Consider the following 14,819-nt stretch of genomic DNA (forward strand, 5'->3'; position numbering starts at 1 on the left):
ATCTAAATAATTCATTTTTTAAATGTATTAATTTCATCATTTGTGTAATTAGTTCAATTTATTAATTTAATTATGTAATAATTGTATTTACGTATTTATTTATTCTTAAATCCCTATGAAATCGACTTTCATCAAACTGGGAAAAAATAACCTGTAGAACTTTTCATTGTTACCAGTTAATTAATTGATTTAATTAATTATTTTTTTAAATGTATACATTTTTTAGTTTGTGTAATTAGTTACATTTATTAATTTAATTTTGTAATAATTGTATTTACGTATTTATTTATTCTTAAAACCCGATGAAACACATTCAATCGATTTCCACCTGCCTGGGGGAAAAAAACCTTGTCGACTTATAATTTTTACCAGTTAATTTATTTATTTAATAAATGTATTCATCTTCCAAATTATCTAATTAATTAATTAATTAAATTAACTGATTATTTTATTTATTTATTTACTCATATAATAATTCTTAAAACCTTATAAAATACATTAAATCGACTTCCACCAACACGTGAAAAAAAACAACCTTTGGACTATTTATTGTTACCAGTTGATTCATTAATCTATTAATTAATGGTATAATTAATTTTATTTATTTAATTGATTAATTAATTTTATTTATTTCTTTTTAAAACCTTATGAAATACATTAAATCAACTTTCACCAAACTGGGAAAAAAAACCTCTTTTCATTGTTACCAGTTAATTCATTTATCTAATTAATTCACTTTTTTAATTTATTAATTTTCTAATTTGTGTAATTAGTTACATTTATTAATTTAACTATTCAATCATTTTATTTACGTATATATTTATTCTTAAAACCCTATGAAACACATTAAATCGACTTTCACCAAACTGGGAAAAAAAACGGTATACTTTTCATTGTTACCAGTTAATTAACTTATCTAATTAATTAATTTTTTTACATTGATACATTTTCTAATTTGTGTAATTAGTTAAATTTATTAATTTAATAATTGCATTTACATATTTGTTTATTCTTAAAACCCTATGAAAAACATTAAATCGACTTTCACCAAACTGGGAAAAATCCTGCAGACTTTTCATTGTTACCAGTCAATTAATTTATCTAATCAATACATTTCTTTACATTGATTAATTTTCTAATTTGTGTAATTGGTTTAATTTATTAATTTAATTATTTAATAATTTTATTTAGATATTTTTTTATTCTTAAAACCCTATGAAACACATTAAATCGATTTCCACCAGCCTGGGGAAAAAAAACCTTGTAGACTTTTAATCGTTACCAGTTAATTAATTTATTGAATAAATGTATTCATTTTCTAAATTAATTAACTAATTTAATTAACTGACTATTTTATTTATTTATTTACTCATCTAATTATTCTTAAAACCTTATGAAAGACATAATATCGACTTTTGCCAGCCTGGGGGGAAAAAAACCCTTGTAGACGTTTTATTGTTACCAGTTAATTTAAGACGAATGCCTCATAAAAAACAAAAGTTTTGCTCACATTAGACAGCGCTTATCATTTTACCCGACACGCTACAACATTTTACCGCCACCAACTTGCCTTCTTTCACAGCGGGCCAAGCTGGGATACGAAGCATCCATCAAAACATGGCTGTGCAATAACTACCCGCCGCCATAAATGCGGCCTTTCTCCTCGTAACTCAACAAAAAAGTCCCAGGGAAGAAATAAACTTTGTGTTTATTTACATCGATGCCGTTCTCTCCTGGTGCTCCATCACGACCCGACTCTCCTGGCTCTCCCTTTTGACCCTAATAACAACAAATAACACCATAAATGACCACCACTACTTTTTTAATGAATTCATTTTGAATAAAAAGGTGGACAATACTTACAAGTGGACCAGGTGTTCCAGGAGCACCTTTGTCTCCCTGCATACAAAAGATGACATAATTGATAAAGTAATCAATTTACACAATCAGTGCCATTTGCCAAGAAAAGATGTGTTCTGTGGCGTCTACACTTTAAAACAATTTCTGCTTCTTCATATGCATTCTGAATTTGACAGCATGTTTGGAAAACTTGTCTATAAATAAACTTATCACATGACCGTGACACAAACCCAGACCCCCTTCCTGGAGTCTGCCTCCTGAAAGACCCTCTCTCTGCTGAGGAACAGAGCTCTTTTTGTAGCCCTGTGTTTGCATGAACACCGCCCTCTGCTGGTAAACCTGGAGTACTGCACTCTAGTGCAGCACAATGATGCTCTTTGTGACAAAGCTGCTGGTGGTGGTGGGTGGTGGTGATGGTGGTGGTGGGGGTACTCACATCGATGCCGTCCGACCCGGGAGTACCAGAGGGGCCTGGTGGACCTGCCTGGCCTTGGGGTCCAGGTGGGCCTCTCTGAAAGTCCAGCAATTTAGTCATTGAACTGTTTAAACTGGGTTTTTTTTTCAAAAAAATTGCTCTTAAGATAATTAGTATTTGCTTTTTCTATGTGTGTGTATATATATATATATATATATATATATATATATATATATATATATATATATATATATATATATATATATATATATATATATGTGTGTGTGTGTGTGTATGTATGTATATATATACATATGTGTGTGTGTTTTACCTCTGTTTTAAATGTTATTTTTTAGTCTGTCCTTTGCCTGTATTGCCCTGTGTTCTTCAACTGTGGTTGACTTTAAAGGGCTTTACCAATAAAGTTGGCACGGTATGGTATTATCATCATTTCATGTAATTATAAAAACACATATTAACAGCATAAAACTTTTAAATATGCTTTAAAAAAAACCTCGGGAAAGTATCATTATTGAACGCCTCTAACTCTAAAACATTGCAGGTCACATAATAACGAAGACATTCTGGGAAGGTTATTAAAATGTGTGCTATTTTTGAAGAAAACAATTAAAAACAGGTGAAATTCATAATGAATATGGGGCAAAGGTTGCAATTAGATTTGCAAGGTGACATTTTTACATGATACATGATGCAACTCATTATATTTCAAGGCTTCTTTTGGTATCATTTTGATGATTATGGCTTTCTTACCCTGAATTAAAAACATAAAACCCCCCACAAACATCAACATGTAACAAATATTTGGAAATATTTCACTTTGTATCAGATATGAATGGACTTTTACAGGATCTTCTACTTTTTGGAGTGCCGTATAAACATGGTGCAGTACAAAGGACAGAGGAGGAATGTTGGAAGGAGGGGTCCTAAGACTGGCACAACCCACACCTCAACCTAAACCCCCTCCTTTTGGAATTTCATCTCTGCCAGTCCAGGTGAGACTGTCTTTTAAAAAAAAAAAACGATTCTTCATGTGTTCAAAATAAAACAAACCCTTCAGTTTAAAAGCATCCAGGAGATAACGTGTGGTCGTCACTTTGACTAAGGGCTCTCACACCTAGTGGTCAAAGTTTGTTCTGTCTGGGTGTAGTTTCACTGAAAAAAACTTTTGAACTTTGTTTTCCGGACAAAAGTCATTAAAAACATCCGCCAATTTCAACTTGAGAGGAAAAATGAGTGTTGAAGATACAAATCGAAAGTAGTAAAGCCCAGTTCATTTCGTTCTTCAGGATCATTTCAACTCCACCCTTACATAAAATCCCTTTTAAAGAACGCAGGTGTCCCCGGTCCACTTACCACTTGGGCCAGAACCAGGCACAGCGTCTGCAGCAGCACCCAGGACTTCAGCAAGACCGAGAGATAATCCATGGTCCCTGTGCCTCCTTAGTTCACCAAATCCTCTCTTCTCGCTCCCTTATTCCTTTTCCCAGGCCGGCACAGCGAGGAACTGCCGGGGCAAAAAAAAAAAAGCTGCCTCACAGAAGGTGTGGGGGTGGTGGGTACGTGCGCAATCAAGGGGAAAAAAAAAAAAAGTCAACCCAATAGAGGGATGCATGGGGGTGGGTTGAGGTGTGATGATGGCATCCTGCATGGACAGCCCCCTAAAGAACCAAGAAAAGACACATTTAGTACCTGCTGCTCAATATGGAAGTTGTCATGTGCCTTCTTTCCTTATGTGAAACATGAAATAACTTCATCTATTTTTATCATGTTGTACCACCAGGGTCTGGACAATCAAATCATGTTTATTGGCTCACTTTTTTTCATCTATAAAGAGTGGAATTCCTCCCCAGTGTAAGCTTTCTATGAACGCACTGTGGCGACATCTAGTGGTCATTATCTGAAATGCAGTTTAATCAACAGCACCGGACAGCCAGGGGATTCTTGCGCTCATGAAATGGGTTCTAGTGACCCCTGTGGTTCTTAAATAGAACTACATGCACCTGAGGTATTTTGCTCTCCGCTAGATGGCGACAAATACAAGAGACAACAGCTTACTCCAGTTGATGTAGAAACAAAACACCTCACATATAATAATGCAGTGTTTTTCAACCACTGTGCCGCAGTCTGGTGTGCCGTGGAAGATTATCTAATTTCACCTATTTGGGTTAAACATATTTTTTGCAAACCAGTAATTATAGTCTGCAAATGATGTGTTGTTGTTTAGTGTCTATACCAGGGGTCGGCAACCCGCGGCTCCGGAGCCGCATGCGGCTCTTTGACCACTCTGATGCGGCTCAGCTGCATTCTTGCCAACGCTCCCGATTTTTCCGGGAGACTTCCGGATTTCACTGCCTCTCCCAGGGCAAACATTCTCAGATTTTCACCCGGACAACAAAATTGAGGGCGTGCCGTGATGGCACTGCATTTTGCGTCCTCTACAACCTGTCGTCGCGTCCGCTTTTTCACCTAAGAAACAGCGTGCCGGCCGAGTCACATTTTGTCTGCTCACACACTAAGTGACAGCAAGGCATACTTGTTCAACAGCCATACAGATCACACTGACGGTGGCCGTATAAACAACTATAACACTCTTACTAATATGCGCCACACTGTGAACCCACACCAAACAAGAATGACAAACACATTTCGGGAGAACATCCACACCGTAACACAACATAAACACAACAGAACAAATACCCAGAATCCCATGCATCCCTAACTCATACTTGCCAACCTTGAGACCTCCGATTTCGGGAGGTGGGGGGTGGGGGGTGAAGGCGTGGTCGGGGGTGGCGCAGGGCGTGGTTGGGGGCGTGGTTTAGAGGGGATGAGTATATTGAAAGCTAGAATTCACCAAGTCAAGTAATTCATACACATATATATATATATATATATATATATATATATATACATCCTGAAAATATGCAAACAAAACTGTGTTTAGATAATTGATACTTCAAACTTGCATAAATAAATATTAAGGAATATAACATAACTTGGCTTCTGAGAGCTTCAAAATGTAATGAATAAAATGCTAAAGTTGTTGATAAACAAGCAATTATTTTAATAATTAAATATGGTCATTTTAAGTGAATTATTATGATCATTTAAAATTAATTATTTCAAATATGTTTATTTTAATGTATAATTATATGGCTGTATGTAATAAGGAGTCAGAAGAAATAAAAATAACAATATAATAATTTTTGATGTTTTTAGCAAAATATAGTAAAAATGTATTTATTTTTTAATTAATTAATAAATATATTTATTTTTAGGTAAGATAAACATAATAATACAATTTATCTCTAGTCTGGATGATTTAGTTCTTGTCACCCTGTTGTCCTCCCTTCGTGAAAAAAGGCTGTCCTCACTCAGGTCCGCATGGAGCTGGGGGGGGGGGGGGGGGGGGGGGGGGGGGGGCGTGGCCTCCAGCTCTGGCTGAAAATCGGGAGATTTTCAGGAGAATATTTGTCCCGGGAGGTTTTCGGGAGAGGCGCTGAATTTCGGGAGTCTCCCGGAAAATTCGGGAGGGTTGGCAAGTATGCCCTAACTCTTCCGGGCTACATTACACACCCTGCTACCACCAAACCCCGCCCACCTCAATCTACGCACAGGGGGTGGGGGGGTGTTGTTGATGTGTGGGGGGGCAGGGTTGGGGTGGCGGGCTTTGGTGGTAGCGGGGGTGTATAAAGTAGCCCGGAAGAGTTAGGGATGCATGGGATTCTGGTTATTTGTTCTGTTGTGTTACGGTGCGGATGTTCTCCTAAAATGTGTTTGTCATTCTTGTTTGGTGTGGGTTCACAGTGTGGCGCATATTATTAAGAGTGTTAAAGTTGTTTATATCGCCACCCTCAGTGTGATCTGTATGGCTGTTAACCAAGTATGCATGGCATTCACTTATGTGTGTCTGCAGAAGCCTCATATAACATGTAACTGGGCTGGCAAGCTGTTTTTTCAAGCTGTAGAGGGCGCTAAAGGTAGTGACATCACGGCACGCCCTTATTATTGTTGTTTGGGTGAAAATCAGCATACATTCAAGAGAATAGTTTCCCTGAAATTCGGGAGTCTACCGGAAAAATCGGGAGGGTTGGCAAGTGTGACGCTGTCAAGTGCCCTTCATATAAAACTCGCGGGCCGCACTAACATTGCATTTCCATATTAAGGTGCGGGCTGCGTGTCTCGTTTATACATAGCACAAAGCAAAAAAAAAACTTTGTATGCAGTGTTATTTCATTTTAAATTTCAAAAGAGTTTTGTGGCTCCCATTGTTTTCTTTAATTTGTGAAACGGGTCAAAATGGCTCTTTGGGTGGTAAAGGTTGCCGACCCCTGGTCTATACTGTCTAGAGCTCGGCAGAGTAACCGTGTAATACTCTTCCATATCAGTAGGTGGCAGCAGGTAGCTAATTGCTTTGTAGATGTCGGAAACAGCGGGAGGCAGCGTGCAGGTAAAAAGGTATCTAATGCTTAAACCAAAAATAAACAAAAGGTGTGTGCCCCTAAGAAAAGGCATTGAAGCTTAGGGAAGGCTATGCAGAACGAAACTAAAACTGAACTGGCTACAAAGTAAACAAAAACAGAATGCTGGACGACAGCAAAGACTTACTGCGGAGCAAAGACGGCGTCCACAATGTACATCCGAACATGACATGACAATCAACAATGTCCCCACAAAGAAGGATAAAAACAACTGAAATATTCTTGATTGCTAAAACAAAGTAGATGCGGGAAATATCGCTCAAAGGAAGACATGAAACTGCTACAGGAAAATACCAAAAAAAGAGAAAAAGCCACCAAAATAGGAGCACAAGACAAGAACTAAAACACTACACACAGGAAAACAGCAAAAAGGTCCAAATAAGTCAGGGTGTGATGTGACAGGTGCTGACAGTACACCTACTTTGAGACAAGAGCTATAGTGATGCATGCTTGGTTATGCTTTAAAGGCATATCCAACAACTTTTTACTGTCAACTGAGTTTCGTTTTTTAATGATTTCTGCTGGTGGTGTGCCTCCGTATTTTTTCAACACAAAAAATGTGCCTTGGCTCAAAAAAGGTTGAAAAACCCTGCAATAATACACTTCATAAATCATGAATTTGTTAACTATAATAGTTGTTTTCAATCGTGTTATGTGATTGTGATAAAGACATGTTGCTTGTATATTTATGCATTCCACTTTTATTCAACATTAAATAAAAAAATAACTGATACAACATTAAAAACAACTACACAACCCCAAACCAGTGAAGTTGGCACGTTGTGTAAATGGTAAATAAAAACAGAATACAATGATAAGCAAATCCTTTTCAACTTATATTCAATTGAATAGACTGCAAAGACAAGATATTTAATGTTCCAACTGAGAAACATATTTTCTTGTGCGAATAATCATTAACCTCTTAAGGCCCAAGCTGTTTGTTTAAATGCTCTTTTTTATTTATCTTTGCTATTTGGGCTTATTGGACCCTAATTAGAATAAAAACTAAGATATGATGTACTTAGTCCATAAGTAACAAACGTGTACCGTACTCCATGTTTAGTGACATGCTAATTCTTATGTTGACACTTTTTTCTCTCCAAATTCCTTTGTATGTTATACTCTTCTGACACCACCAGATGGCAGTATAAGTGTCCACATAAGTGGCCATAAGACCTCAATTCAGTAGTGTACAGAATTTTGGAAATAAGAGCTAAAAGGTGCTGTCCACGCATGTGGCCAACTAAGGCCTTTAGAGTTTAACTTAGAATTTAATGGCAGCAACATATTGCAAAAAAGTTGGCACTGGGGCATTTTACCACTGTGTTACATGGCCTTTCCTTTTAACAACACTCAGTAAACGTTTGGGAACTGAGGAGACACATTTTTGAAGCTTTTCAGGTGGAATTCTTTCCCATTCTTGCTTGATGTACAGCTTAAGTTGTTCAACAGTCCGGGGGTCTCCGTTGTGCTATTTTAGGCTTCATAATGCGCCACACATTTTCAATGGGAGACAGGTCTGGACTACAGGCAGGCCAGTCTAGTACCCGCACTCTTTTACTATGAAGCCACGTTAATGTAACACGTGGCTTGGCATTGTCTTGCTGAAATAAGCAGGGGCGTCCATGAAAAATAAGTTGCTTAGATGGCACATATGTTGCTCCAAAACCTGTATGTACCTTTCAGCATTAATGGTGCCTTCACAGATGTGTAAGTTACCCATGTCTTGGGCACTAATACACCCCCATACCATCACACATGCTGGCTTTTCAACTTTGTGCCTATAACAGTCCGGATGGTTCTTTTCGTCTTTGGTCTGGTTCCCCCCCAAAAATTGGAATGTGTACTAGTCAGACCACAGAACACTTTTCCACTTTGCATAAGTCCATCTTAGATGAGCTCGGGCCCAGCAAAGCCAGCGGCGTGTCTGGGTGTTGTTGATAAATGGCTTTCACTTTGCATAGTAGAGCTTTAACTTGCACTTACAGATGTAGCGATGAACTGTAGTTACTGACACTGGTTTTCTGCAGTGTTCCTGAGCAGGAAAAGTTAGCATACTTCTAAGGGTTAGGGTTTATACGGAAAAAAGGAAAAAAAAATAAAAAAAATGCATTAGCATGTTAACGTTAGCTTGATGGCAGGAAACGTTAGCATACTTCTAGGATGGTGCCAAGTATCGAAAGCAACAATTCTTAGGGTTTATACGAAAAAATAAAATAAAAATGCTAGCATTAAACATTAGCATGCTAACGTTAGCTTGATGGCAGGAAAAGTTAGCATACTTCTAAGATGGTGCCAAGTATCGAAAGCAACGATTCTTAGGGTTTAGACAGAAAAAAGGGGGGAAAACGCATTAGCATGCTAACGTTAGCTTGATGGCAGGAAAAGTTAGCATACTTCTATGGTGGTGCCAAGTATCGAAAGCAATTATTCTTAGCGTTTTTACGGAAATAAAAAATTAAAATGCTAGCATAAAACATAGCATGCTAACATTAGCTTGATGGCAGGAAAAGTTAGTATACTTCTAAAATGGTGCCAAGTATCGAAAGCAACAATTCTTAGAGTTTATACAAAAAAATAAAATAAAAATGCTAGCATTAAACATTAGCATGCTAACGTTAGCTTGATGGCAGGAAAAGTTAGTATACTTCTAAGATGGTGCCAAGTATCGAAAGCAACGATTCTTAGGGTTTATACGGAAAAAAGGAAAAAAAGGAAAATTAAATGCATTAGCATGTTAACGTTAGCTAGATGGCAGGAAATGTTAGCATACTACTAAGATGGTGCCAAGTATCGAAAGCAATGATTCTTAGGGTTTGTACGAAAAAGAAAAAAATGCTAGCATAAAACATTAGCATGCTAACGTTAGCTTGATGGCAGGAAAAGTTAGCATACTTCTAAGATGGTGCCAAGTACCGAAAGCAATGATTCTTAGGGTTTATACGAAAAAAATAAAAATGCTAGCATAAAACATAGCATGCTAACATTAGCTTGATGGCAGGAAAAGTTAGCATACTTCTAAGATGGTGCCAAGTATCGAAAGCAACAATTCTTAGGGTTCATACAAAAAAGAAAAAAAAATGCTAACATAAAACATTAGCATGCTAACGTTAGCTTGATGGCAGGAAAAGTTAGTATACTTCTAAGATGGTGCCAAGTATTGAAAGCAACGATTCTTAGGGTTCATACGGAAAAAAGGAAAGAAAAAAAAAGAAAAAAAATGCATTAGCATGTTAACGTTAGCTTGATGGCAGGAAACGTTAGCATACTTCTAAGATGGTGCCAAGTATCGAAAGCAACAATTCTTAGGGTTTATATGAAAAAATAACATAAAAATGCTAGCATTAAACATTAGCATGCTAACGTTAGCTTGATGGCAGGAAAAGTTAGCATACTTCTAAGATGGAGCCAAGTATCGAAAGCAACAATTCTTAGGGTTTATACAGAAAAGAAAAAAATGCTACCATAAAAAATTAGCATGCTAACGTTAGCTTGATGGCAGGAAAAGTTAGCATACTTCTAAGATGGTGCCAAGTATCGAAAACAATGATTGTTAGAGTTCATACGAAAAAAAATAAAAAAAATGCAAGCATAAAACATTAGCATGCTAACGTTAGCTTGATGGTAAGAAAAGTTTACTTCTAAAATGGTGCCAAGTATCGAAAGCAATGATTCTTAGGGTTTATATGGGAAAAAAAATGCTAGCATAAAACATTAGCATGCTAATATTAGCTTGATGGCAGGAAAGGTTAGCATACTTCTAAGATGGTGCCAAGTACTGAAAGCAACGATTCTTAGGGATTATACGAAAAAGAAAAAAAAATGCTAGCATAAAACATTAGCATGCTAACGTTAGCTTGATGGCAGGAAAAGTTAGCATACTTCTAAGATGGTGCCAAGTATCGAAAGCAACGATTCTTAGGGTTAATATGGAAAAAAGGAAAAAAAAAAAAATGCATTAGCATGTTAACGTTAGCTTGATGGCAGGAAACGTTAGCATACGTGTAAGATGGTGCCAAGTATCGAAAGCAACAATTCTTAGGGTTCATACGAAAAAGAAAAAAAAATGCTAACATAAAACATTAGCATGCTAACGTTAGCTTGATGGCAGGAAAAGTTAGCATATTTCTAAGATGGTGCCAAGTATCAAAAGCAATAATTTTTAGGGTTTATACGGAAAAAAAATGCTAGCATAAAACATTAGCATGCTAACATTAGCTTGATGGCAGGAAAAGTTAGCATACTTTTAAGATGGTGCCAAGTATCAAAAACAATGATTGTTAGGGTTTATACGAAAAAGAAAAAAAAATGTTAGCATAAAACATTAGCATGCTAACGTTAGCATGACAATATTAGCATTCTGCCCCTTATTCACACAATTACAACAATAGCTATTTAATTCAGAAGACTATTAAAGCTACATTTGTATTTAAAAACAAATAAATCAATCAATAGATGATACACAATCAGTCAAGAATGACCACTGGTCGTTCTTGTTTCCCAACACGTCAGACACGTTGATGGCAAAGAAAAGATGAATATGAATATGTTTTTGGGAGGAATCTCATGCATTCACTCAAGTCTATTTTAGGAAAGCTGCAGTTCCCACTCATGTCAAGTCACATTGTTTATTGTCTGTTTGCCTACTTTCTTACACAAGAACAAAAACGTCTGTCATAGCGAATCGTCTTTTTTTGCAAATGGGAGAAAAATTCAGGACGACAACATTTCAATGTCCCTTTTTTTGTTTACGGTCGGCTGTTTCCAGATGAAATGTTACTTTAACTGTATTGTGATTTTCCTTGTTAACCCTCTAAGACTGAATGGTGATGGTTTACTTTCGAAAAGGAGCAGGAAGAAGCAGAGTTTCTGCTGACATTTTTAAAAACGACCACAAACAAGCTCAGAGACAGCTTCTTTCCCACAGCTGTCAACATCCTGAACTTTAACTTATAATAAATCATTCTCCTTTATACAATATCCTACCCTAATACCCTACTGTGCAATATTACCCTACGAGTGCAATACATCCGACACTCATTGTCATTACTTTATTACTCTTGTTTTCTTCTGTATATTGTACAGTTTTTTTGTATATTGTACAGGATTGTTTATTGTTTTTTATTGGATAGTAGTCTGTTTATTTCAATTCTTATTTTTGATCTTTATTACTTATGTGATTTATTTTTATTCCATATTTGTTTCCACTAATTAATTGGAGTCCTTAATCTCGTTATATGCAAATATGATGACAATAAAGTCCATTCTATTCTTCTCGACGTCCCATCAATTCTTTTCAAGAATAAAAAAATAGGACACGATACACCGTAAATTCTGGACTATAAGCAACTACTGCTTACCTACACTTTGAACCCAGCGGCTTATAAAACCGTGCGGCTAACATAACGATTTTTTTCCAATAACAGCCATTCTAAAATTTGTAAAAAAAAACAAAAACAACAACAAACAATACACTTAGAAAGTGTGTTATTGTTTGTGCTATGCTGCCATCTTGTGGACAAATTCGCTCACTGCACTGCAAAGAGTGAAATCTAAGTAAGATTAAATATCTCAAATAAGGGTGATATTTGCTTATTTTCTGTCTAATAAGATAATTCTTGAAAGTGAAAACATGCTTGAAACTAGAATATCAAGTGTCGCAAAGCTGTGTCATCAACACTCACAAGTATAAAACTACTTTTTTAAAGTCATAATTTCTTATTTCAAGCATGAACAAAACAAATCATGACTGACACAATTGTGTCTCATAATTAAAACAGATGACAGCCAAATGGACTTTGCTGTTTTATTTTCAATGAAACAATACAAAATACATACTCATATAGTAGTACAGTTGTTATTAGTGAGAATATACTTATTTTAAGGTATTTTTGGGTTCATTGAGGTTAGCTAATTTGACTTGTTTTGGAAAGTCTTGACAAGCCAAATTTTCTTGTTCTATTGGCAAACAATTTTGCTTAGTTCAAATAAAATACCCCTAATTTTTGTATGAATTTTTTTCTTGTTTTTGAACACTGACTTTTTGCAGTGTACACCGTACATTGTGGACTATAAGCAACTACTTTTTACCTACACTTTGAACCATGTGGCTTATAAGACCGTGCAGCTACTATAAAGATTTTTCTCCGATAACAGCCATTCTAAAATTAGTTTAACAAAACCCAACGACAAGCAAATACACCTAGAAAGTGTGTTATTGTTTGTGCTATGCTGCCATCTTGTGGACAAATTCCCTCACTGCACTGCAAAAAGTGAAATCTAAGTAAGATTAAATATCTCAAATAAGGGTGATATTTGCTTATTTTCTGTCTAATAAGATAATTCTTCTCACTAAGCAGATTTTATGTTAGAGTGTTTTACTTGTTTTCAGTGTTTTGGTCCTAAATGATCTCAGTAAGATATTACAGCTTGTTGCTGAGATGTGATGACCTATATTGAGTAAAACATGCTTGAAACTAGAATATCAAGTGTTGCAAAGCCGTGTCATCAACACTCACAAGTATAAAACTACTTTTTTAAAGTCATAATTTCTTATTTCAAGCATGGAAAAAAAAAATCATGACTTTGACACAATTGTGTCTCATAATTAAAACAGATGACAGCCAAATGGACTTTGCTGTTTTATTTTCAATGAAACAATAGAAAATAGGTACTCATATAGTAGTACAGTTGTTATTAGTGAGAATATACTTATTTTAAGGTATTTTTGGGTTCATTGTTAATTTTACTTGTTTTGGAAAGTCTTGACAAGCCAAATTTTCTTGTTCTATTGGCAAATAATTTTGCTTAGTTCAAATAAAATACCCCTAATTTTTGTTTAGTTTTTTCTTGTTTTTGAACACTGACTTTTTGCAGTGTACACCGTACATTCTGGACTATAAGCAACTACTTTTTACCTACACTTTGAACCATGCGGCTTATAAGACCGTGCAGCTACTATAAAGATTTTTCTCCGATAACAGCCATTCTAAAATTAGTTTAACAAAACCCAACGACAAGCAAATACACCTAGAAAGTGTGTTATTGTTTGTGCTATGCTGCCATCTTGTGGACAAATTCGTTCAGTGCACTGCAAAAAGTGAAATCTAAGTAAGATTAAATATCTCAAATAAGGGTGATATTTGCTTATTTTCTGTCTAATAAGATAATTCTTCTCACTAAGCAGATTTTATGTTAGAGTGTTTTACTTGTTTTCAGTGTTTTGGTCCTAAATGATCTCAGTAAATATAAACGGAATACAATGATTTGCAAATCAATTTCCCAACTCATATGGAAACGGGGTTTGTACACACACCATAGTAGACTACAATAACCGTAATGGGCCGACAATCCGTCAAGCGGTGCGCCTTCAAAGTCGCACTAAAACATTTTGACAGATTTTTGAGCGCCGTGTGTAATGTTCAATATTCTCAACGGAACATTTAAAGTGTTGGTGTTGTTTACTGGCGTCATATTGCAGTCTACACGTATCTCGTATGTGTGACTGCCATCTACTGGTCACACTTATCATTACACCATGCACCAAATGCAATTGCTTCGAGGTCGGTAAGCACAACCAGAATTATTCCGTACATTAGGCGCACCGGGTTGCAAGGCGCACTGTCCATTTTTGAGAAAATGAAAGGATTTTAAGTGCGCCTTATAGTCCGAAAAATACGGTATATTGATTTAGAGATAATGTTCACGACAGAGTTTAGTACTGTCCCCTTTTTCTCGTACTTTGTGCAGATTTGCGGAACACGGGGACCACACCATGACCTCACTATGGTACTAAGTCTCAAAGCTACAACACTCTGCCTTCGTTCACCTTCTTTGCAAAACTCAAATTCCTTCCTTCCTCCGTGAGTAAAAACACGTCTTGAATCATGTCATGTGTCACTGTTGGAGCAAACAGACTGTAAAATAAGTCTATATGTATTTAATGATGCGTATCCTCCTCCGCATTCTTAAACCTGAGACCTGTCTTGAGATTGAACCCCATGGACGGTTGTGGTATGAACACCATAGCAACTTCTCCAATG

General features: G+C 36.3%; 1 protein-coding gene across 2 annotated transcripts in view; it reads right to left on the reverse strand.

Annotated features, from left to right (window-relative positions):
* Positions 1 to 14,819, reverse strand: part of col9a2 (procollagen, type IX, alpha 2) — a 188,495-nt gene that overhangs the window by 66,722 nt on the left and 106,954 nt on the right. Inside the window, exons 2-6 of one of the 2 annotated variants that reach the window (XM_061982446.2) lie at positions 3,892 to 3,954; positions 3,650 to 3,800; positions 2,297 to 2,371; positions 1,864 to 1,899; positions 1,717 to 1,779 (exon numbers count right to left, since the gene is read on the reverse strand). In XM_061982446.2, the coding sequence (XP_061838430.2) occupies positions 1,717 to 1,779; positions 1,864 to 1,899; positions 2,297 to 2,371; positions 3,650 to 3,721 (246 nt within the window). In that variant the 5' untranslated portion in view covers positions 3,722 to 3,800; positions 3,892 to 3,954. Of the gene's footprint in view, positions 1 to 1,716; positions 1,780 to 1,863; positions 1,900 to 2,296; positions 2,372 to 3,649; positions 3,833 to 3,891; positions 3,955 to 14,819 lie in introns of those variants that run through there. The other variant, XM_072915589.1, reaches the window with a different exon arrangement.

The sequence above is a fragment of the Nerophis lumbriciformis genome, linkage group LG21 (assembly GCF_033978685.3).
Source record: "Nerophis lumbriciformis linkage group LG21, RoL_Nlum_v2.1, whole genome shotgun sequence".
In the NCBI taxonomy this organism is placed as follows: domain Eukaryota; kingdom Metazoa; phylum Chordata; class Actinopteri; order Syngnathiformes; family Syngnathidae; genus Nerophis; species Nerophis lumbriciformis.